This window comes from Colletes gigas, unplaced genomic scaffold (genome assembly GCF_013123115.1).
Source record: "Colletes gigas isolate AHSC1104 unplaced genomic scaffold, ASM1312311v1 Colletes_gigas_Sc00029, whole genome shotgun sequence".
NCBI classification, from domain to species: Eukaryota; Metazoa; Arthropoda; class Insecta; order Hymenoptera; family Colletidae; genus Colletes; species Colletes gigas.
In genome coordinates, this window is record NW_025106658.1 from 8241 (window position 1) to 35116 (window position 26876).

Here is a 26876-nt window from a genome sequence, read left to right on the forward strand (position 1 = left end):
TGGGCAAATAAATATAGAAATATACTTCGTTTCTTATACTATCTGACTTTGGTTTATAAGCTTGAATTTAATGTACAAAATACATGTAAATTCAAGCAGAGTTTTGAAAGTAATATCATCAATTTTCATTCTGTTTTTTTTTTTAATTTTACGGATTATTAGGATGAAAAAGAAACTGTGATACGGTCTTAATATCAAGGTGTATAGAAAGTACCTTGGGAAAAATGTATATGCATGGTCGAACATCAAACACTTTAGAAACGATGAAGACTACGTGTCCCTGAGCAAAGAACCAAAACTTCGTACTTGCAAAGAAAAAGTTGCGAAAGGGTTCAGAAGATCGTTTAAATTTATTTATTTACAAGGACTGTTTAGTGTTGTTACGACGAGAGAACAATTAGAATTTATTCTGTGTTGCAGCGTAACAGTACATTCATAAAGCCAGCGGATGTAGAGTCAGACCTTTCAAACGATCAAGTTTTGCCTATAATCAAGTGCCATTAAGATTGGCTATGTGGCGTCGCCTCCCATGCTCGCCACCAGAGGGGTCGCGCTCTCACAAGCGCTCGACCAACCCCCCGGTTGCTATATATACACTCCTCGAACGACTTCCCAATATCCCAGTCGTCTAAGGCAGGGCCTGCTAGAAAGCCTTACTGATGAGCCCCCTAGCAGGCCCGGACGAAACGCGCCCCCTCCTTTCCTTTTCTGCCCTCCTACGGAATTCTCACGAGATCCTCTACCCGCAGCGAAGCAGCGCGACAGCTATTTAATTATTAAACTCATTCATATGTGCATGCCCCTCCAAATCCCGGCGTTCTATGACTTTACTACCTGCAATAACATCGAAAGCCAGGTATCGCAAGAAACATTTGTAATTGTTGTGTTGCACTGTTCGCATATTGGGACGGGTTCCTTTGATAATAAGTACGAGTGGGTGATTTTCGAGTGTCCGAATTCTTATTTGGGTTATAGTTTGCTCTATTCTAGCTAAAGTAGTTACTGTGTTACTCCACTCAGATTCCCACTGGCGTTTTAACTTGTTTCTGACTTCTTTGATTAAATCCTCTTTGGTGGGAATATTTTGGTAGCTAATTGGTGAGTTGGCTACTTGTTTTGCTATCTGATCGGCTTTTTCATTTCCTGGAATTATTCTGTGGCCCTTTTCTGTGATTTCGTTCTGTGGTTCGTTTCCTGAATTTGGAGGATATTATTTGATATTGTTTCGTCGTAATCGACAAGATCGAACGTGTCGAGCAATGTCGTCAGTTGATGACAAGTAGCATGCTACAGGTCGCATAGTGTTTTAGACGTCGGTTTTTTCGCCGATAGATCGTAAAAGCGCGGCACGAAGGCTAATCGCGCCGCCCCTCTTGGAAACTCATTGAGCCGGATTTTATGCAGCTGCCCGCCAATGATCGTTTCACGGTGAACTACGCGGAACAAACTAGTCGTGGTTCGACTATATAATAATCGAAAAAATGGAAAAGAACGACAGGGGGCGGGAATTATCCAATCGTTCAACAAACGACATGTGTTGGGGAATTCCAACACTCATTAGCGGACCCCTTATTTAGCTAACATTAGTTAAATTACTTGATTAGCAATTTTTGGCAAGTACCTTAGGGTACAAAGCAAATTGCCCCATCATAAACCCATTAAGCACTTTGGGACCATACTTGCCCCTTGGGACCTGTCCTGCGTTGGGACTTGATCCTGTACCACCCTTAGTGGGCGGGATTTCGAATATCTGAGAACTGGAGGGATGGACAGGGGCTTGATTGGATACACAAGGCCTCCACCTATTTTGGAATCTGTATAAAATCGTGGGGCATAGGACTCTCCAGTTTAGAACATTTCAAGAGCAGTTAGAACATCTTAAAAGCTCGAAATTTCATGAAAATGTTTAAAAAATCATAAATTCTTTTATCTGTGTAAGTTTGAACGGTCCCGCCAAACTGACCATGTGACGGGAGGCACATGGGAAGACGGAGGGGAGCGACTGATGCGCAGCGACGGGTGAGGTGAGGTTAGGAGAACGCTCGAGAATAAGTGTAGAGGAGAGCAGTGTATGAAAGGTTAAATAATAAAGAGACTGAAGATCGACAATTTTGTGGATTCAGTTGTGAAACTACATCCACATGTGTTAGCATTTATTCCACCCAGCTGAATTAGAAATTGATCCTTACATCTGTTCAAGAGTTAAGTGTTTCTACGTGGAAATTTAGAAATTCCTGCCTTTTAGGAATTTTATATTGTTTATCAGGATCTGTTCAAATTCAGATTGCATTTCTATCTTTGTGTTTTGAATTTTCTACATTCGTATGCCATAGATTGTAAATGGCGATTGCAGTAAAATAGGTTCTTTTTTCCCAGACCTAACCCAGACCTAACCCAGACCTAACCCAGACCTAATTCAGGCCTAACCCAGACCTAACCCAGACCTAATTCAGGCCTAATCCAGACCTAACCCAGACCTAATTCAGGCCTAATCCAGACCTAACCCAGAACTAACCCAGACCTAATCCAGACCTAACCCAAACCTAACCCAGACCTAACCCAGACCTAACCAAGACCTAATCCAGACCTAACCCAGACCTAACCCAGACCTAATCCAGACCTAACCCAGACCTAACCAAGACCTAATCCAGACCTAACCCAGACCTAACCCAGACCTAATCCAGACCTAACCCAGACCTAACCAAGACCTAATCCAGACCTAACCCAGACCTAACCCAGACCTAACCCAGACCTAACCCAGACCTAATCCAGACCTAACCCAGACCTAACCCAGGTTAAAAAAATCATAACTCTTGAACGGATAAAAGAATTCAAGTGTCTCTAAATGGAAATTTAGAAATTCTGAGAATGTTGGAAAAGTTGTTTCTTAACCCCGTAAACTGAGAAAGAAAACTCCATAAAAATGGTCCAACTTTCGAACGACCAAGAACACTGAACACTAAACTGTTAACACATATGCATACAATTGTAAGATTTCATATCGGGTTGACTCGCATTGGTCATGCGTTCCTGACGTTGCTAAAACAGGACTATCTTGTTTTGCGACTGTGCACCGTCGGTTCTCGTAGTTACATCATTACGTGTTTACCTTTCTCTTCGCGTCTACGACATATTTGGCTGTTGTGTAATTAATAAATACACTTTTATTTTCCGTGTCTTCTAATTGAAACTGCCCCTCCAAACAATTGTAAATAAATTCAAGTATTTGTAAATAGTATTGTACTTTTTATTTACTAGATAAGATGGCTCCAGGAACATAGTGGGAGCCTACAACATGTCAAATTCGGTAGCACTGGCGGAGCCAGCTGGACGTCGTGTCTAGGAATAACCATCGTCGTCGGCAGCATATTATTATCTTTGCCATTAAAACATCCCCTTTAGTTAACATTTCACCTTGCAACAGGGACAAAGTGTCCTGGCCGTGTGCGGGGTACGTGTAGACGTGTGTGTTGGAGGGTGTACCCGCGACAGAGCCGATCTTACACCCCGCTGATCGACAAAGTGAACCGGCGTCGTGCGACGTATTAATATCTAGGGCCCACGGCTGGCACCCTCTGTTCCTTTGCCGGGGCTAGGGTCGCTTCTGACGTTCAGGAATCTTCGTGGCTGCGAAATACATTTCTCGGGATAGCCGTGCGTCGGGGGCGGCGGGCGGCCGTGGCCTCGGGGTATTATGTCGATTAGAAAATTCGCGTTACATTTCGGGTCAATCACTACGACGTGGCGTGACCCTCGGAACGAGAATTAGACAGGAATCTGATGCTTTATCAAAGATACACTTGCGAATTAACACTTTGACCGCCATGTGACCCATATACGGGTCACGGAACATTTAACAGTAGAATTATAACAATGAATATATAAGTTCTAAAATGATTTTCGGTTGCAGGGGTCAATTGCAATAATTTTTGGTGGATAGATATACCCCCGAAATCCTACTCAGTTTCGAGAAAAAAATTCGAGTAGGTGTGAATTTTTTTGGCGAAATTAAATAGTATCAAATCAGTCTAAAAAAATTACTGTTAGTTGCAGGGATCAATTACAATCATTTTTGGTCAATACGTATACCCTCGAAATTCTACGCACTTTCGAGAAAAAAATTCTGGAAAGTGGACAAATTTTTGGGCGAAATTAAAAAATTTTAAATCTGTCTAAAAAAATTACTTTTAGTTGCAGGAGTCAATTACAATCATTTTTGGTGAATAGACATACCCCCGAAATCCTACCCAGTTTCGAGAAAAAAATTCATTACCCATAATATAATTTCAGGCCCCAGAAATGTTTTTCCGAAATTTCATGCGTATCTTTAAAACGTCATATCTCCTGAACGGATTGGACGATTTTAATGTTTAAAAATGCAAACGACGCGTATTTTAATGAAGAATATGTAGAAATTCTAACAATATTGAAAAAGTTGTTCCTTGATCCCGTAAAGTGAGAAAAACTACATAAAAATGGTCCAATTTTCAAACGACCATAACTCCTACAATGGTGAATATATTTCAACGAAATTTTTAGGATAAGTAGAGCTCGCGGGTACCTACAAAAAAGTATTAAACGACATTTCCGTAGAGCATCAAACAAATTTATTAAAAATCAAAAACTGATTTTTAAGAAAAATCGAGAGGGGTTAATAGAAAAATTTTTCAACGAAATTGAAAAGTTTCAAATCATTTGGAAAAAATTATTTTTAGTTATAGTGTCAAATTGCAATTATTTTTCGTGAATACACATATACCCGAAATTCTACGCACTTTCGAGAAAAAAATTCTGGAATGTGGACAAATTTTTGGACGAAATTAAAAAATTTCAAATCCTTCTAAAAAAATTACTTTTAGTTGCAGGGCTCAATTACAATCATTTTTGGTGAATAGATATACCACCGAAATCCTACCCACTTTTGAGAAAAAAAATTCTTTACCGAAAATATTATGTCTGACCATACCATTGATATGTTGCACTGAAATTTCAAGCAAATCTTTAAAATGTCATAACTCCTGAACGGATTGGACGATTTCAATGTTTCAAAAAGCAAACTACGCGTATTTTAGTGGAGAATATGTACAAATCGCAAAAATATTTGAAATGTTGCTCCCTAACCCCGCAAAGTGGGGAAAACCCCATAAAAATGGCCCAATTTTCAAACAGCCATAACTCCTACAATAGTCAATATATTTCAATCAAATTTTTTCCGGAAATAGTGCTCATGGGTACCTACAAAAAAGTATTAGACAACATTTCCGTACAGCGTCAAATAAAATTACTAAAAATCAAAAATAAGTTTTTAAGAAAAATCGACAGGGGGTAGCTGCTGAAGTATTTCAAAAATTTCAAATCATTCTGAAAAAATTATTTTTGATTTCAGGGGTTAATTACAATTATTTTTGGTGAATAGACCTACCCCCGAAATCCTACGCACTTTCGAGAAAAAAATTCAGGAAAGTAGACAAATTTTTAGTCGAAATAAAAAAATTTCAAATCATTCTGGAAAAATTATTTTTGATTGCAGGGGTCAATTACAATCATTTTTGGTCAATACGTATACCCTCGAAATTCTACGCACTTTCGAGAAAAAAATTCTGGAAAGTGGACAAATTTTTGGGCGAAATTAAAAAATTTTAAATCTGTCTAAAAAAATTACTTTTAGTTGCAGGAGTCAATTACAATCATTTTTGGTGAGTAGACATACCCCCGAAATCCTGCGCATTTTCGAGAAAAAAATTCATTACAGTCGGAATTTTAAACATTAATAACTTTTTAACGAAGTGTCAATCAACAAATTGGTATTCTTGATTTTCATCTTATTTTGGGGTGGTCGAACACCCTATATATTTTATTCCAACAGAATACTTAAATATTTACATATTTTGCTTATATTCCAACAAATCAATTCAAAAAACCATCAATTCAAAAATTATCACATTAAAATCTTTTTGCAGGGGTTATTTTTGCAGTAAATCATGATACTTTGTCCCTTTTCCGTTCAGTATAATAAAATTCAGATTGCTTCTGATAAAAGCTAGAAATTTGAAGCAATTTCATCGAAATATTATTTTTATTATAATATTTACGATATTCGTCGATGTAAATTTATCTTCTCGTCTCAATCTACTGTTCATATTAGCTATATTTGGTTAAAATTAATAATAGTTCGTAAAAAAACGTAAATAAAACATGTACTAAATTTGAAAGTGAAAAATATTGCACTTTTCCGGATCAATTTCTTCGAAACCAATTTTAAATCATTTTTCGGAGTCAAAGTCAAATTTTTTGAAAAGTTTTCCAGAAGCTAGAGAATTATAAATTTAAACACATCATTTAAAAGCGCTATGGTAACGTTATTGCCCCTTCTATTTACAGTTCGTATCTTCCTCCATTATACATTCCACAAATTGACCTTAAATTGATTTAAAGGCGAACAGCACCGTTTAACGAGATTATTTTGTGTTAGGAATTTATTTTATCATTTGGCTCCCGATATAGAATAAATTGTACGCCGACCAGCGCAAGAAACCTTAGGTATAGCTGAAAGTATGCAGGCCGGCCGATAAATATTTCATAGATATCGATTTTTAATTCATCTTCCGGCGGTTCTGTTTGGTCAAGCTTTATGCAACACTTTCAATTCATTATGCATTCATTTGGTCTTTCGCTGCGTCGTAAGGAACATCTTGTAAACTCTTTTTCATCGCTATTTATTATCCACGGTAGAGAAAGTCCTTGGTACACTTTTAAAAAGGAAAAGGTTCGAAACTGGATCAACCCTTATTCTTAAGTATAGTTGCGTCGATGCTGTAAAATGTTATAAAGTACAAAATTAATGCATACTAAAAGAAAATGCAAAAAAAAATTCGATTTTCTAAATCCCTCAAGGTAGAAAGACCCTTTAAGGATTCGCAAAAATAAGAAGAATTTAAGAAACTGAAGAATTGGATTTTTATGATTATTTTGAAAAAATCGCCTAATGTAAAATTCCTCTCACAATCAGTATCTCACGTATGTCAGATTATTGAAGTACGTCGTGCGCGAAGATGGAAAATTTTTCTAGTGAATAAGTGGCAGATACGAACCTAATGTATGAGATCGTCATGTATGAATAATATCTACACAAATAGAGAGGATAGGGGCCAACGATAGAACCGTCTCCAGGCTTCAGGGTATACACGCAAAGTGGTTATTTTAAACGCTTCTTGAGAAGATAGGAATAGGTATAGTGTCTTAAAAAAACACTCACTGTAACTCAAAGACAAACTCACATAAATAACGTACATATTTATATGAATTTTTTTTTTCTCAAAGCTCTGAATAATAGTCTGAATAATTGTCTGGATAATGGTCTGAATAATTGTCTGAATAATTGTCTGAATAATTGTCTGAATAGTGGTCTGAAAAATGGTCTAAATAATGGTCTGAATATTGGTCTGAATAATTGTCTGAATAATGGTCTAAATAATTGTCTGAATAATGGTCAAAATAATTGTCTGAATAATGGTCTGAATAGTGGGCTGAATAATGGTCTGAATAATTGTCTGAATAGTGGTCTGAATAATAGTCTGAATAATAGTCTGAATAGTTGTCTGAATAATGGTCTGAAAAATGGTCTGAATAATAGTCTGAATAGTTGTCTGAATAATGGTCTGAAAAATTGTCTGATTAATAGTCTGAATAATGGTCTGAAAAATGGTCTAAATAATTGTCTGAATAATGGTCTCAATAATGGTCTGAATAATGTTCTAAACAATGGTCTGAATAATGGTCTGAATAATGGTCTGAATAATGGTCTAAATAATGGTCTGAATAGTGGTCTGAATAATTGTCTGAATAATTGTCTGAATAATGGTCTGAATAATTGTCTGAATAGTGGTCTGAATAATAGTCTGAATAGTTGTCTGAATAATGGTCTGAAAAATGGTCTGAATAATTGTCTGAAAATGGTCTGAATAATGGTCTGAATAATAGTCTGAATAGTTGTCTGAATAATGGTCTGAAAAATTGTCTGATTAATAGTCTGAAAAATGGTCTAAATAATTGTCTGAATAATGGTCTCAATAATTGTCTGAATAATGTTCTAAATAATGGTCTGAATAATGGTCTAAATAATTGTCTGAATAATGGTCTAAATAATGGTCTGAATAGTGGTCTGAATAATTGTCTGAATAATTGTCTGAATAGTGGTCTGAATAATAGTCTGAATAGTTGTCTGAATAATGGTCTGAAAAAGGGTCTGAATAATAGTCTGAATAGTTGTCTGAATAATTGTCTGAAAATGGTCTGAATAATGGTCTGAATATTGGTCTGAATAATGGTCTCAATAATAGCCTGAAAAATGGTTTGAAAAATGCTCTGAATAATGGTTTGAAAAATGCTCTGAATAATGGTCTGAACTATGGCCTGAATAATTGTCTGAATAATGGTCTGAATAACGGTCTGAATAAAAGTCTGAATAATGGTCTGAATATATGAAATAAAAAATATTTTGGAAATATACTTCCGATTCCTTCTAATCATCAATCGAACCATATTTTCTAAACACACATGTACATTGTATTTTGATTGAAAATCTAGATACTGTGTTGTATCGTCGCAAACATTGTTTAAATAATGATGTTTACGTTCAACCTTTTTGCCTGGGGTCTGAGCATGTTCTACAACTTTCTAACGAGTACATAATAAACTTTCCCTTGGGGGCATCTATCGATACAATCTATTTTTATTCCGAGCAATAAGCTGTGGATGGCGTTGATAATGAACACACATAAATGAACTTGTCCCTTATTTATTTGATGAACAATTCGACGTGAATATTGTTTAAGCAATTCTCTGAATCGTAGTTCCTCTGGTCCATTGATAACAATATTGACATAGTTTTTAAAAAAGAGGATACGTGCCCTTCGAGCACCACGCGCGCGTGACTATATAAAGCCCTTTTCATCGATCAGTATTAATTATAGAAAAATCCCTTTCACTGCCTGAAGTACAGAGAAACGACGAGGCGTGACCAGCAGAAAGATCCAAGTCATTTCATTTTCCAAGCGAACAAGATTAGTCTCAAAATATTATAATTTCGTGAATGTTTAAAGCTGTAAAAAATATCAGAAATTTTTAATTATTGATAGATTTCTTGAGTAACAAAGGTATTATATTTATTAAGTCTTACAAAATAGCATTGGGTGCATGCGGCACAGCCAAAAGTCACACTCATTCGACTATCGCGCCGCGTACCGTACAAAAACGAAAACATAAGTTCTCACGAATTCTTTTGAATGGCGCTAAATTTTGAACATTCCAACAGAAACTAAACATTCCATTTATAAAAAACGAACTACAGAAGCCTATTTTCTACAAACAACGTTTCATAATATTTAAAACAACGAAAATGTTATAATGGTTTTTTAGTAGTTGAAGATCTTGTTCAATATATGTTCGATTAAATATCAGTGATAATCATCATCGTTAATATTTATTGATAACATTAAAATTTATCGAAGATATCCATATTAATTTTTACATGCATCGATATCAACGTAAATTGATTTGTAATACTTGTTTGTTTATTGCAATATTTATTATTTGTAATGCGTATATTGATTTGTAACACTTTGTTTACGTCATTAATTTTTGTTTGTTCTGTTTGATTGTTTTACATTTCAACAATTATGGTTCGAAGTTCTTCGATATTGAGATTCTGGACAGGAAGGATCAAATGGTATCAATTTCTAAGGTACTTGGTACTGATACTGATATTGATGGAAGTTTGTCACACATCCCGTAGCGTGCGCCTCTGAGTATGCGCAGAGGAGCGTGCGCAGAGGGGTGTGCGCAGAGGAGTGTGCGCGCATGACTGTTGCGTCGCTTTCCACCGAGTTCGTTGTGTAGTCGTCGTGCGTTGTTCCGTGCACCAACATGTAACACTTCTGTATTCTTCATTATTATTGAACCGTTACATATATAAGACAACGGAGAAATTTAATGACTTCCAGGAGAATAACCAACACGTGTTGCTCTATAGAAAGAGGTTATAATTACAGTTTTTACAGATACAATGGTTAACTAGTTGCAGTTACCTATAGAAATAGAAACGACAATTTAAGTCTATTCTCCTCACTGACTTACTCCCAGTCCTATTCTCTTATTTAATGTTATCTATCGATCATTTAGATCATTGGACATGTGCCTTTTACACAATCTCCCTCTATATCCTGTCTTCCTCTCGTTTGGGTCTCGATAGAGGGCGCGCTTAGCTACTAAAGCGCGGCTAACCTCAATTAAAGAAAGTATTCTTTCTTTACAACAATCTAACAGATATTTTTGATATTAATACTCATTGAATCAAACATTTAAACAAATTAAATTACAATAGAAAATTGTATGAATTAATCAGATATAATAAATTCAATTTAATTGGTACAGCAATTTATGAGCTTGTAATTCGTGATGTGGACACTGAAGAACTCGTGTGATTTAGATAAACTTAGACTTAGGGGACACTAAATATTCAATATTTCTATTTCAAATATTTCTAATTTTTACAATAACACTCATCAAATCTCAGAGATTGAAAGATTGCCTCAGCAAATATAATTTAATTTTGGGTAATCTACTATTATCGAATGATTTTCTGCGATTAAAAATTTTCAATAAACGAAACTTTTCGTAAATATATAAAATATTCAAGGCAATAAATATGCTTTTCAAAGCATAGAATAACGAAGTCGAGTTTAGAATGGGTTTTGTTTGTTTAGTTTCTCGTTTTTGAAAGTGCGCATGCGCACTAGCATGTGTGGTCTAGTTATTAGACGAGTGACTCGATTCCGAAGTTTCCCAGGATTTCGTGATTGTCTATTTTGGTTTCCATGTTTTGGGGCTTTCCCAGTTTCGATTCCGTCATTTCCGCCATTTCGATCCATCAATTCGTGTGTGTATATCGTCCCTGTCACCTCCATCCTGTTCACATTAGTTTTCTCGTTTTCTATCTCGAAGTCGGAAGCTTCTTCGAGCAAAAATTACTTTTAAAAATTGGGTTATGGCCATTTCGAGTCACTGTGTGTTATGATAGAACTATGTAGGTGAACAAGCCTTAGTTGTTTAACAATCATAAATTGTAATTAAGTACTATCTATTTCACTTGAACAGTATAATTATTCTTGTTCATTAACAATAAAATGACCTATATTTTTGGTCAAAAAACGACGTCCAAAGAGGAGTATTTTGAAAAAATATATCAATAATTTTAAATATCAGAAATATGAATTCAATGTTTATGTTAAATTTGTTAGGATTTTATTGAAATTTCGTAACAAAACCAAATTTATATTTTTGGTCAAAAAACAACGTTCAAAGAGGGGTATTTTGAAAAAATATATCAATAATTTTAAATATCAGAAATATGAATGCAATGTTTACGTTAAATTTAATAGAATTTTATTGAAATTTCGTAACTAACCCAAATTTATATTTTTGGTCAAAAAACGAAGTTCGAAGAGACGTATTTTGAAAATATATTAATAATTTTAAATATAAGAAATATGAATGCAATGTTTACACTAAATTTGTTAGAATTTTATTAGAATTTCGTAACAAACCCAAATTTATATTTTTGGTCAAAAAACGACGTTCAAAGAGGCGTAAAAATACATAAATTATTTTAAATATCAGAAATATGAATTCAATATTTATGTTTTTGTTAGGATTTTATTAAAACTATACATAATTATACAGGGTGTTTGACCACCACTGAAAAATTTTAATGAGGTATTCTAGAGGCCAAAATAAGACAAAAATCAAGAATACCAATTTGTTGATGGAGGCTTCGTTATAATGTTATTAACAATTAAATTCAAAAATTTCAAATCGGTCTAAAAAAATTATTTTCAGTTGCGGGGGTGAATTACAATAATTTTTGGTCAATAGACATACCCCCGAATTCCTAACCATTTTCGAGAAAAAAATTCAGAAAGTGGGCAAATTTCTTGATAAAATTGAAAACTTTCAAATCATTTTAGAAAAATTATTTTCGATTGCGAGAGTCAATTACAATCATTTTTGGTGAACAGACATACCCTCGAATTCCTAACCATTTTCGAGAAAAAAATTCAGAAAGTGGCCAATTTTTTTGACAAAATTGAAAACTTACAAATCATTTTAGAAAAATTATTATCGATTGCAGGGGCCAATTACAATAATTTTTGATGAATAGACATACCCTCGAATTCCTAACCATTTTCGAGAAAAAAATTCAGTAAGTGGGCAAATTTTTTGACAAAATAGAAAACTTTCAAATCATTTTAGAAAAATTATTTTCTATTACAAGGGTCAATTACAATCATTTTTGGTCATTACACATACCCCCGAAATCCTGCTGATTTTCGAGAAAAAAATTCAGTACGAGCTGAACATTAAACGTTAATAACTTTTTAACAAAGCCTCCATCAACAAATTGATATTCTTGATTTTCGTCTTAATTTGGCCTCTAGAATCTCCTATTAAAATTTTATCCCACTATAATTGGATAAAAATACATGTTTTGTTAAATGAAAACATCGCTAAAAAAAGAGTCTCGAAGTCTCGAAAGCACGTTCACTTACATCAGAGAAGATCTGTGACCATCGTGAGATGTTTCTTTCGAAGCAAAGTAAGTTTCAGGTGAATTTCTGTTTTGAACAATGTATAGTTTGAGAGGTAATTGCATCAGTTAGGACACTCCCATGCACTTGTAGGATGAGGTTCCAATTCCTGAGGGAGTTGTATTAGACGTTGTCAGCGAAAATGATCCAAAAATAAACTTTCTCACACCAACTGGAATCATAACTCGAACAATGAAAGGAGAACTAGTTGCTAGAAGTCCAAAAACACGTGTTTTTTGGGTCAAGGGAGGCTAGAGACTTCTAATCTTGAGTCCTCCATAACGATACAACATCGAACATTCACTGTGTGTAATGGATGAATGTTTGATAAAGAACAATGTTAAGTCATAGAGGGGTTAGGTCTGGGTTAGGTCTGGATTAGATCTGGGTTAGGTCTGGATTAGATCTGGATTAGATCTGGGTTAGGTCTGGGTTAGGTCTGGGTTAGGTCTGGGTTAGGTCTGGGTTAGATCTGGATTAGATCTGGGTTAGGTCTGCATTAGATCTGGATTAGATCTGGGTTAGGTCTGGGTTAGGTCTGGGTTAGGTCTGGGTTAGGTCTGGGTTAGGTCTGGGTTAGGTCTGGATTAGGCCTGAATTAGGTCTGGATTAGGCCTGGGTTAGTTCTGGGTTAGGTCTGGATTAGGCCTGAATTAGGTCTGGGTTAGGTCTGGATTAGGCCTGAATTAGGTCTGGGTTAGGTCTGGATTAGGTCTTGGTTAGATCTGGGTTAGGTCTGCATTAGATCTGGATTAGATCTGGGTTAGGTCTGGGTTAGGTCTGGGTTAGGTCTGGGTTAGGTCTGGATTAGATCTGGATTAGGTCTGGCTTAGGTCTGGGTTAGGTCTGGGTTAGGTCTGGATTAGATCTGGGTTAGGTCTGGGTTAGGTCTGGATTAGGTCTGGGTTAGGTCTGGGTTAGGTCTGGGTTAGGTCTGGGTAGACCTACCCTCAAAATAGTATTCAGTATTCACATCATTATGTTTCGTTCAATCAATAAAATGTCACTCCATTCGCTATTGTAAGTGACGCATTAGTCTGAATACTAACCTGCACATTCCCAACTTATACCTTGCGAATTGTATACCATGAATATATTATGTTCATGAAAAACAACTGATCCATTCGCGATTTCGCCCTGGGCATTTGGAACGGGGCGTATGCGACAAACGCAGGCCCAACACGGCACTGAAATGAAGGTGGTGGGGCACATTTGCCGTCCCAATCTGCTAGAGTATCGCTTACAACCCTCGGTTTTTCCTCAGGTGCCTACCCGAGGTCCCTCGGGCCGGATGGGCTTTTACTACCGGTTTCTTTTGTTCAAAACCGCAAAATCTCGAACTTTGAGGCCATTTTTCGACATTATCCCATCTGATATCGAAGTTAAAAATGGTATCAGTCGATTCGCCTTGGCGAGACCTTTCCAACGGTGTATAGCATATGCTGTACGCTCTTGGGTCAGTAAACCCCTCTATGACTTAACATTGTCCTTACATAGCTGCTTTCGAAGAAACAATTTTCGATACCTTATCTCTCGTCTGGTCACTTAAGTGATTGAACGTGAAGCAATTTGAATTATCTAATCGCTCGGTGGATCGATTGCCTGAATATCGTGTCGTGGTTACGTTGCTGGTATCGCGATAATCGCAAATCGACCTTCCCTTAGACGAATGGATTTCCCTTGTCCGGGCCCAACGAGATGGGTCCAAGTTGATGGAACCCGATCATCTAGTAGGAAAAGGTTCATTCCAAGTGTCGTGTACGTCGCGACAACACTGGTATGGTTGGCTCACGACGAAGAAGTATAAGCTGGTTGGTTTTTAAAATTATTTATTGCGTGAAGTGCGATCGAAGTCCACGGCGGGGAACTTTGACAATGGTTGTTTGGATCTTACTGATCTTCGGATTTCAGAAGTAATCTCTTTCGGGTTTTTTAGAGTGATCTCGGTCGTAGCTCGCGGGCTACCTTATATACCTAATTTTGGTGGGTGGAGACGCCCGGAGTCGGAATAGAGAATTGGGAGTGGTTTATCAGGATTGGCTAGTTGGGAAAAATGTAGGCTGGGACCTAGGAAAAGGAGTGGAGGTATGCATAGGGCTGTTTTGGAAAAGGAAAGTCGGTTAAGAGGACACCAGTGGTCGAGAGGCGCCTCCAATCACCTAGCCGACGTCTGGCCTTGAGGATAACACTTGCCCAGGCGACGAAAACTGCCTAATGAACAGGCGAGCGAGTGGTTGGGCCCTAACACTTGGGCCTACCCTACGTATTTTATTGCGTCGCGACGGGACGCTCGAGGGTCTGCGACGCAACACCAAGTGTCGCCAAGATGGTGATCCATCTTGACAATAGATCCTTTAGAACGATACACTGGCTTTCCGAGCAGCCCTTTTTCCAAATTCCAAGTGTCGCCAAGATGGCTCCTCCTGATAACAGATTTCCCAAACACCCCCTTTCTCAAAATTCCTTAGGCTGCTCTCCTACCCTACCTCCCACCCCTTCGGTAGGCCTAAGTTTAAATACCGGTCCCAAAACAGGAGAACGTGCAGTCTTGAACATCAGACCAGCAGGGTCGCATTGTCGTTCCGGGCATCCATTGTAAAATTTACCAATTGTACGAAAAGTCTAATAAACAATCTAACATTCTTTAATTCGGAGTTACCTCGACGACACTGGAAGAAACAAGTATAACAAAGGCACGATATAATCGAGTGATTTATTTATTTAACGTTGCTTCGCGTTTATTTGACTATCACAGAATCTCACATTCTTAAATGTAAATCTTATTTAATGAGTAAATGATTATAAAAGAACGACTCTTTTACTTCCAATTTCACTCTCATCGACAAGTGGTCTGATTCTACTCTATTTTCCATGTGTTTTCAATTCTTCAACTGTATGCGTTTCGTATTCACTACTACGTAATCGATAACTGAATCAGCTTGTCTTTCTACGTATGTATGTATGTTCCCTGCTTTCATTTCCATTTATATTTCCGTTTAATAATCTCCTTTCTTCTTGCTTTACGCTGTTTTCTTCGCTGCACATTCTTCTCTTCATCTTCTTTTATTAATGCATTTCTTCTCTGCTCTATCTTCTTCATACTTTCCCCACGGTCCATAAATTCCATGTTTTTTTTCTGGGTAATTTCTTCTTTTTAACATTTTTCCTTGACATCAGTTATTCCTTTTACTGTTTTTCCTTTATTTGAAAATTTTAATTTTTTTTTGAAGAATGATATTTTTATTTATAAATTTCAGGCATCCTTTTATCCAAATTTTATCACCTCTAATTAATCTCTAATTAATCTCTTCTAAATGAAATCGAATTCCTTAATGTATTGTTTAAAATTTCCTATTTTCCGCCATTTTTCCTTGACATCAGTTTTTCCCCCTTTTTAAATATTTCTTAATTTTTTTTGAAGAATGATATTTTTATTTATAAATTTCAGGCATCCTTTTATCCAAATTTTATCACTTTTAATTAATCTCTAATTAATCTCTTCTAAATGAAATCGAATTCCTTAATGTAGTGTTTAAAATCTCCTATTTTCCGCCATTTTTCCTTGACATCAGTTTTTCCCCCTTTTTAATATTTCTTAATTTTTCAGAATCACATTTTTATTCATTTTCAGGCATCTTTTTACCCAAATTTTATCACTTCTAATTAATCTCTAATTAATCTCTTCTAAATGAAATCGAATTCCTTAATGTAGTGTTTAAAATTTCCTATTTTCCGCCATTTTTCGTCTCCCTTTTTCAATCTTATTATCTAATTTTCTTTTTACCTCGAGGCTCGAATGAAAATTAAATTTTCCTTATACTATAACAAGCCATTTGATCCATTTCCCATCAGTCTCCATTTTCTGACAATCTATCTTATTTTTTTTTTGCTATTTGTATCAATTTTCTTCACACTTATTTTTCCAATCTTGTGAAATCGTGATTAATGAATATTTTCCTATTTTCCAATATACTCCTTTCCTCATTATTATTTTTCTTTTTTTAATTCTGTTATTACATTTTCATTATAGTGCACACTGTAATTATATTTTCACACTTTTCTTATGCATTCCAATCATTAAAATCGATTTCCTTAATTTAGTGTTTAAAATTTCCTATTTTCCGCCATTTTTTATCTTCCTTTTCCAATCTTATTATCTAATTTTCTTTTTACCTCGACGCTCGAATGAAAATTAAATTTTCCTTATACTATAACAAGCCATTTGATCCATTTCAGTCCCCATTTTCTGACAATCTATCTTATTTTTATCTAATTTTGCTATTTGCATCAATTTTCTTTCCATTTATTTTTCCCCTATTGTGAAATCGTAATTAATGAATATTTTCCTATTTTCCAATATACCTTTGCTCCTTACAATTTTTCTTTTTTTAATTCTGTTATTATATTTTCACACTTTTCTTATTTTCCAATATACCTTTCCTTATTATTCTTCTTTTTTTAATTCTGTTATTATATTTTCATTCTGTTATTATATTTTCATTATAATGCACACTGTAATTATATTTTCACACTTTTCTTATGCATTCCAATCATTAAAATCGATTTCCTTAATTTAGTGTTTAAAATTTCCTATTTTCCGCCATTTTTCATCTTCCTTTTCCAATCTTATTATCTAATTTTCTTTTTACCTCGATGCTCGAATGAAAATTAAATTTTCCTTATACTATAACAAGCCATTTGATCCATTTCAGTCCCCATTTTCTGACAATCTATCTTATTTTTATCTAATTTTGCTATTTGCATCAATTTTCTTTCCATTTATTTTTCCCCTATTGTGAAATCGTAATTAATGAATATTTTCCTATTTTCCAATATACCTTTGCTCCTTACAATTTTTCTTTTTTTAATTCTGTTATTATATTTTCACACTTTTCTTATTTTCCAATATACCTTTCCTTATTATTCTTCTTTTTTTAATTCTGTTATTATATTTTCATTCTGTTATTATATTTTCATTATAGTGCACACTGTAATTATATTTTCACACTTTTCTTATGCATTCCAATCATTAAAATCGATTTCCTTAATTTAGTGTTTAAAATTTCCTATTTTCCGCCATTTTTCATCTTCCTTTTCCAATCTTATTATCTAATTTTCTTTTTACCTCGACGCTCGAATGAAAATTAAATTTTCCTTATACTATAACAAGCCATTTGATCCATTTCAGTCTCCATTTTCTGACAATCTATCTTATTTTTATCTAATTTTGCTATTTGCATCAATTTTCTTTCCATTTATTTTTCCCCTATTGTGAAATCGTAATTAATGAATATTTTCCTATTTTCCAATATACCTTTGCTCCTTACAATTTTTCTTTTTTTAATTCTGTTATTATATTTTCACACTTTTCTTATTTTCCAATATACCTTTCCTTATTATTCTTCTTTTTTTAATTCTGTTATTATATTTTCATTATAATGCACACTGTAATTATATTTTCACACTTTTCTTATGCATTCCAATCATTAAAATCGATTTCCTTAATTTAGTGTTTAAAATTTCCTATTTTCCGCCATTTTTCATCTTCCTTTTCCAATCTTATTATCTAATTTTCTTTTTACCTCGATGCTCGAATGAAAATTAAATTTTCCTTATACTATAACAAGCCATTTGATCCATTTCAGTCCCCATTTTCTGACAATCTATCTTATTTTTATCTAATTTTGCTATTTGCATCAATTTTCTTTCCATTTATTTTTCCCCTATTGTGAAATCGTAATTAATGAATATTTTCCTATTTTCCAATATACCTTTGCTCCTTACAATTTTTCTTTTTTTAATTCTGTTATTATATTTTCACACTTTTCTTATTTTCCAATATACCTTTCCTTATTATTCTTCTTTTTTTAATTCTGTTATTATATTTTCATTCTGTTATTATATTTTCATTATAGTGCACACTGTAATTATATTTTCACACTTTTCTTATGCATTCCAATCATTAAAATCGATTTCCTTAAAATCATTAAAATCGATTTTCACACTTTTTTTCTGTATTTTAATATTATTCCTTTCCTCCTTATTATTTTTCTTTTTTTAATTCTGTTATTATATTTTCACACTTTTCTTATGCATTCCAATATACTTTTCCTCATTATTTTTCTTTTTTTAATTCTGTTATTATATTTTCATTCTGTTATTATATTTTCATTATATTTTCATTCTGTTATTATATTTTCATTATATTTTCATTATATTTTCATTCTGTTATTATATTTTCATTATATTTTCATTCTGTTATTATATTTTCATTATATTTTCATTCTGTTATTATATTTTCATTATATTTTCATTCTGTTATTATATTTTCATTATATTTTCATTCTGTTATTATATTTTCATTATATTTTCATTCTGTTATTATATTTTCATTATATTTTCATTATAGTGCACACTATTATTATATTTTCACACTTTTCTTATGTATTTCAATATTATTCCTTTCCTCCTCATTATTTTTCTTTTATTAATTCTGTTATTATATTTTCATTGTTATATCACGTTATTCATGTTATTCACTGTTATATTTTCACACTTTTCTTATAATTTAAAAATCTTCCTCTTCTCTATCTTCTCTTTTACCCTTTTATCCAGCTTTTCTATTGACTTTTCTATTTTTCCAACTCTTCCAACAATTAATTTTCCCCAACCAGTTTACCATTTTGAATTTTAATTTTTCTTTTTATCTCCCTTCCATTTTAGCTTTCAAATTTCTGTTATTTTCTTCTACGCCTCCCATTCATTTCTTTGTTCGATGTTTTGCAACATATTCCCTTATTCTCCTTATTATTTTTCTATTTTTTAATTCTGTTATTATATTTTCACACTTTTCTTATAATTTAAAAATCTCTCTCTTCTTTTTCTTCCCTTTACCCTTTTATCCAGCTTTTCTATTGACTTTTCTATCTTTCCAACTCTTCAAGTTTTTAGTTTTTAGTTTTTAGTTTTCCCCAATCAGTTTACCATTTTGAATTTTAATTTTTCTTTTTATCTCCCTTCCATTTTAGCTTTCAAATTTCTCTTATTTTCTTCTACGCCTCCCATTCATTGCTTTGTTCGATGTTCTTGTAACTTATTCTTTACTTTTTCTTTTTCCGTTAAAAAATTTCTTCATTTTTATTTCTCATCTCACACATATCATCTCAATTTGTTTACCTCTCACTTTCTCCTTCATATTTTTCATTTCCTCCAACACCACCTTTAGCATTTGCAGTATGGCGCTATGCTATACACCCTTCTTTCATTTTCTCCGTCTAAATCCTCCAGTTGCTAACATATTCCTTTCTCTATTCATCCCATTGCATCATCCTTCTCCCTAACGGCTCTTGGGATATTTAATCTCTCTCGTTCTACATTCCTTTTCACTCTTAAATATTCGAATAACGCTTATGGTCTCTCTTTCACGTGTTATTTTTCATTTTTTTTGACAATTTTCTTCACCCACAACAATGTTTATTATATCTCTCTTTCTGCATTCTTAATTACCAAACAGAGCTAGGTAAACATTATTTCAAATAATAAATAATTCAGTCTATTTTAGATCACACGTCTTATTTATTAAACAAATTTTTATAATAATAAAATTTTTTCCCAGGTGTAGCTGAACATCCTCTATAACACATACAAAGAGGCTTCACAATCATTTTACATAAAGTAGAGCTAGGTAAATAATTATTTCAAATAGTAAATGATTCAGTCTATTTTAAATAACAAGTGTACTTTCGATAATAAAATATCCTATTTATCGAACAAATTTTTCTAGTATTAAAAATACAAAGGGTCTTCACAATCATTTTGCATAAAGTAGAGCTAGATAAATAATTATTTCAAATATTAAATGATTCAGTCTATTTTATATCATACGTGTTATTTATTGAACAAATTTTTATAATAGTAAAATTTTTTCCCAGGTGTGAACATCCTGTATACCACAATCATTTTACAAACATTAAAATTCAAGTTGGACAATTGGTGTTCGTGGTGAGAACGGAAAACCAATTTAAGTTACGTTTTCGACGTTCTTTGGTCGACTGTGCGTCGCTGTTTCGGAAGACAGTAGTCGCGGGTCGGTTAGCCGGCGCGCGATGCGCGCGCACGTCGGATTTCCGCGGGAGTTGGCGCCTCCGCCGCGCTCCGTCCGCGCGTCGGCCCCTCAGTAGGCCACTGTCACTCCGTCGAGCTGCATTTGCCCGCGGAGTACACTTTCTCCCGCCCACGCGAGATTACAGCGCGCGAATCCAATCGAATTTTCCCGCGAGTCACTCGATCTCCAGGTTATCCTCTATCTTTCTCTCTCTTTTTCCCCCATCTATCCATCTTTCTCTTTCCCTCTCGAGAGATCGTCAAATCCTTATTACACAAGTACATGTGCAAACAACAACGATACCCTTGAATCACTTCCACCGGTTGTACACTCGATATCCGCGATCTCTACTAAACTCGTATTCTTTGATCGTTGATTTACGCACCGATTTAATCAACCTCGAGGATCGAGCTTCCGTGCACTTCTGACGCTCAGGTTCCTCGTGTCTAGCTGGTGCATCTTTCGTGAACGTAAAAAACGGAGACTTCTCTTCCCTCTAGTTATCGTCTTGTGTCTTTTTAATGGTTGTGGCGTCCAGGAACGGTTTACGGCGACTTTCATTGTCTTTTATATGACTTTTCTCTCTCGGGCGTGCTTGGATTTCATCAGGATGGTAACTCCTATCTACCAGCGCCAAGTTGTGGTCAAGGCGTTCATCCCCTGGTCCGGACGAATTTTGCCTTTCGACGGATCTTCATTGTCCGGAGCAGTCCCTTTTTTTCTTTAAAGAATCCTCATCCTCATTCTTATCAAGTGTGAAGAAGCCTCCAGGCACTACGAACCCAAGAAAGGGAATAGTACCAGAAAACTTGAAACTGTCCTCCTTTTCCTGCAAGTGAAACTTTGCTCGTTGGTAGCAGTGCTTTGTACGAGATTACATCGTTTCGTTCTCTTAATTAGATCGTGATTTTCTCGTGCAACACTTTTAATCTGAATCCGAATGTATCAAGTTCTTTGTTCGCTGAAATAAAGAGGCGAAGCAGAGACACCGAAAATCTACTGGAAGCTGCTCATCCATTAACGCGATGCACGTGCTTCTTTCTCGATTTACCAAAGGCTTCGCGGGCTTTAAACGCGGAAAAAGAATTACGCTTCCGACGCAATGCTTTCGCGACTTCGTAAAAGGCTCCTGGAGGACGTTTGCGGAATAGATTTCCCTTTCCTTTCGGTTCGTTATTATCGAGTAGCGGGATAAAAGGGTCCACAACGTTTCTCTCGTTATCCTGCTTCTCACGTTACGTTACAAAATTCAATTTTATATCAATTTTAATTCTTTTTTGTTCAATTTATAACATCAGCTGCAAGAATATTTCAACCCTCTGCTCTCCTGTGTCGAATTTGACTCGACATTTTTTCAAGTCCAAACCAAAGAGATATACATACACTTGAAAAATTCTTTTTCGTTAAATTTATATTCAGCTGCAAGAAAATTTCATACTATCTGCTCTCCTGTGTCGAATTTGACTTGATATGAGTTTCTATCTCAGAAACTCCTTTTTCAAGTCCAAACCAAAGAGATATACACTTGAAAAATTCTTTTTCGTTAAATTTATAACTTCAGCTGCAAGAATATTTCAACCCTCTGCTCTCCTGTGTCGAATTTGACTCGACATTTTTTCAAGTCCAAACCAAAGAGGTATACATACACTTGAAACATTCTTTTTCGTTAAATTTATATTCAGCTGCAAGAAAATTTCATACTATCTGCTCTCCTGTGTCGAATTTGACTTGATATGAGTTTCTATCTCAGAAACTCCTTTTTCAAGTCCAAACCAAAGAGATATACACTTGAAAAATTCTTTTTCGTTAAATTTATAACTTCAGCTGCAAGAATATTTCAACCCTCTGCTCTCCTGTGTCGAATTTGACTCGACATTTTTTCAAGTCCAAACCAAAGAGGTATACATACACTTGAAACATTCTTTTTCGTTAAATTTATATTCAGCTGCAAGACAATTTCAAACTATCTGCTCTCCTGTGTCGAATTTGACTTGATATGAGTTTCTATCTCAGAAACTCCTTTTTCAAGTCCAAACCAAAGAGATATACACTTGAAAAATTCTTTTTCGTTAAATTTATAACTTCAGCTGCAAGAATATTTCAACCCTCTGCTCTCCTGTGTCGAATTTGACTCGACATTTTTTCAAGTCCAAACCAAAGAGGTATACATACACTTGAAACATTCTTTTTCGTTAAATTTATATTCAGCTGCAAGAAAATTTCATACTATCTGCTCTCCTGTGTCGAATTTGACTTGATATGAGTTTCTATCTCAGAAACTCCTTTTTCAAGTCCAAACCAAAGAGATATACACTTGAAAAATTCTTTTTCGTTAAATTTATAACTTCAGCTGCAAGAATATTTCAACCCTCTGCTCTCCTGTGTCGAATTTGACTCGACATTTTTTCAAGTCCAAACCAAAGAGGTATACATACACTTGAAACATTCTTTTTCGTTAAATTTATATTCAGCTGCAAGACAATTTCAAACTATCTGCTCTCCTGTGTCGAATTTGACTTGATATGAGCTTTTATCTCAGAAACTCCTTTTTCAAGTCCAAACCAAAGAGATATACACTTGAAAAATTCTTTTTCGTTAAATTTATAACTTCAGCTGCAAGAATATTTCAACCCTCTGCTCTCCTGTGTCGAATTTGACTCGACATTTTTTCAAGTCCAAACCAAAGAGATATACATACACTTGAAACATTCTTTTTCGTTAAATTTATATTCAGCTGCAAGAAAATTTCAAACTATCTGCTCTCCTGTGTCGAATTTGACTTGATATGAGTTTTTATCTCAGAAACTCCTTTTTCAAGTCCAAACCAAAGAGATATACACTTGAAAAATTCTTTTTCGTTAAATTTATAACTTCAGCTGCAAGAATATTTTAACCCTCTGCTCTCCTGTGTCGAATTTGACTCGACATTTTTTCAAGTCCAAACCAAAGAGATATACATACACTTGAAACATTCTTTTTCGTTAAATTTATATTCAGCTGCAAGAAAATTTCAATCTATCTGCTCTCCTGCGTCGAATTTGACTTGATATGAGTTTTTATCTCAGAAACTCCTTTTTCAAGTCCAAACCAAAGAGATATACACTTGAAACATTCTTTTTCGTTAAATTTATATTCAGCTGCAAGACAATTTCAAACTATCTGCTCTCCAGTGTCGAATTTGACTTGATATGAGTTTTTATCTCAGAAACTCCCTTTTCAAGACCAAACCAAAGAGATATACACTTGAAAAATTCTTTTTCGTTAAATTTATATTCAGCTGCAAGAAAATTTCAATCTATCTGCTCTCCTGCGTCGAATTTGACTTGATATGAGTTTTTATCTCAGAAACTCCTTTTTCAAGACCAAATCAAAGAAATATACATTTGAAAATTACAAAATATAATAATCTTTAATTAACATAAATTTCAAATAGAACACTTGAAAGCATTGAAATGCAGCTGATAACAAAATTGAAATATAATTCGAAGTGCAAAGGGTTAATAATCCGCCTTGAATTTGAGTCTAGTTTGCTTCTATCTCGAATATCTTTTTGCAACGATCGAATAGTACGAGTAATCCAATTTGCAAAAAAAAAATCTCGCCAAGGGTGGAAGGGAATTCAAGGGTGTCGATTGTAAACGACGTCGACTGATTCGTCCGGCGTGAAAAGTCGCTTTTGGGGATCCAGCGAGCCGGAAGTTCCTTTCCTCGAGCTGTCAAAGGCCTCTCGTACCCCTTTAATCGGCGCGAAGGGGGTGGAAAATCGACTCTTTGATTTAATTCTCGCTTTCAGGCCGGTGAAAGTGTCCCCGAAAATGGAAGACGGGGGAAACGTGAAATTATTCTCGATTTTGGTGCTATTAACGCTGTATCGTTCTTTGCCCCATTGACAGAGCGGACGGAGTGGACCATCCACATAAATAAATGCGAGATCTTTGCAGATGCGCGCGACAGCTGTCGATCCTGCGTCGATCACGTGCATCTCGAGCGGGCTAATGCCACTATCGACGATTTCTCGGTATAATTAACATACTTTCTGTTGATCAGACGGCGGCTGACATCGCGGGGATCCCGATCTACGTAACCAGCAGCGGATATCGATTCAATATCGATCGGATATATCGTTTCTCATCGTTTGACGAACATTTCGCTCCGCCAGGGCTTCATTTTTTCTCACGTACAGGTCTCCCCCTCTGTTTTTCCCCCTCGATCTCTGGTAAACACGTGAAATTCATACACCCTACCCCCTACCGGTAGCCCGCTCCTACGACAGATGCGCACAACGTTTGGAAATAATTTGTGCGAGACCGAACGTGCGGGATCAGAGTTCGATCGAAGTTGGAAAGTTTCGTGATGCAGTGATCCGAGGAGACCGTGACACGCCGACTCTCAGCCGCACCAGAGAGAATGGACAAGGACAGGCATGCGCAAGGTGAGTGGTATTTTTCGTTTTGTTCGTCGATTATTCCGTTCTCGCGGTTTCTCGATCACAGAGGGATGCTACAATTTAAGCGAATTGCCCAGTGTCGCCCAGCGAAATCATTTTTAAGAACGGGGATTCTATAACACCGAACAGTAGCTGGAAAAAGGTCGCCGTAAGCAGACCATAGAAGCAAGGCAATCAAGCATTCTCGCGACTAAAACCGTCCCCATAAACGTGGACTCCTCGACAGCCTGCACCTCGCGTGCAAACACCATACCTGCCCCAACGACAAACATTTTCCCAAAATATTTAAACATTTAAAGAAGAACATTCCTGATACACCCTCCTCCCAAGCACCACCGATTAGAAGCCATCCATCTCGCCCTTTCCACTGATGAAACCAACCATAACTTCACCGAGTCGAAAAGCGCCGAAAAGATACCTCTGTTAGAGAGAAATCAGTCAACGCTCATTCAGAATACACACCAAGAGTCATCTACTTGTTTTCAAATAAAGACTCAACGAACGACGTCTTTGCTTCTGTGAAGCACCCTAACTACTCACACAATTTTAAGTAGGCGTGTGAGGTACGCGTACAAACATCTAGATCCGCGAGATGAGAACGATCTTTAAGTGAATTTCGTGGCAGAGATCAAGCAATTGATGTTCCAGTGTTCACAGAGTGATCTAACTGCAGAGAATTTGGGTGTACTCTCTGAGGAAGCACAACAACACTGTTTCAACCCTTTGCAAATCAATAGAATTCAATTTCATTGTCGTACATTCCCGAAAAAAAGCATAAAGATTGCACAGTTTGCTCGAACTGAGAAATACCTGAAGGAAGAAGGGAAATCAATCTTTTTTGGGGGGGGGAAACAAGTTTCAAGAGATATCATTGTGGGTGGATGTTTGGAACGTTCACCGATTGCCTAGATCCGCGAGATGAGAACGATCTTTAAGTGAATTTCGTGGCAGAGATCAAGCAATTGATGTTCCAGTGTTCACAGAGTGATCTAACTGCAGAGAATTTGGCTGTACTCTCTGAGGAAGCACAACAACACTGTTTCAACCCTTTGCAAATCAATAGAATTCAATTTCATTTTCGTACATTCCCGAAAAAAAGCATAAAGATTGCGCAGTTTGCTCGAACGGAGAAATACCTGAAGGAAGAAGGGAAATCAATCTTTTTTGGGGGGGGGAAACAAGTTTCAAGAGATATCATTGTGGGTGGATGTTTGGAACGTTCACCGATTGCCTAGATCCGCGAGATGAGAACGATCTTTAAGTGAATTTCGTGGCAGAGATCAAGCAATTGATGTTCCAGTGTTCACAGAGTGATCTAACTGCAGAGAATTTGGGTGTACTCTCTGAGGAAGCACAACAACACTGTTTCAACCCTTTGCAAATCAATAGAATTCAATTTCATTTTCGTACATTTCGTACTGTTTCTGTGAGACCAATGATCGGTATCTTGAAGTTCAAATTTTAAAAATATTTCATTTTTGCAATTTCTGCTGCATTAATAAAAACTGAGTTTTTGATGAGATTTATAAATTAATTTGTTCACGAAAGCTTCTAGTTCGTTAATTTCATTAATATTTCTTGTTTTTTTAAGACGAATAGTGATCTTGAAGTTCAAATTTTAACAATGTTTCATTTTTGCAATTTCTACATATTTGCATTAATAAAAGCTGAGTTTTTTATG

The 26876-nt window shown here is 35.4% G+C and overlaps 1 protein-coding gene across 1 annotated transcript in view; it reads left to right on the plus strand.

Annotated features, from left to right (window-relative positions):
* Positions 1 to 20834: 20834 nt before the first annotated feature.
* The window catches only part of LOC122401826 (calcium/calmodulin-dependent 3',5'-cyclic nucleotide phosphodiesterase 1-like), a 442112-nt gene continuing 436070 nt past the window's right edge, over positions 20835 to 26876 (plus strand). The window contains exon 1 of the mRNA XM_043404206.1: positions 20835 to 25180. Within this exon, the coding sequence (XP_043260141.1) occupies positions 25156 to 25180 (25 nt within the window). The 5' untranslated portion in view covers positions 20835 to 25155. The remainder of the gene's footprint in view (positions 25181 to 26876) is intronic.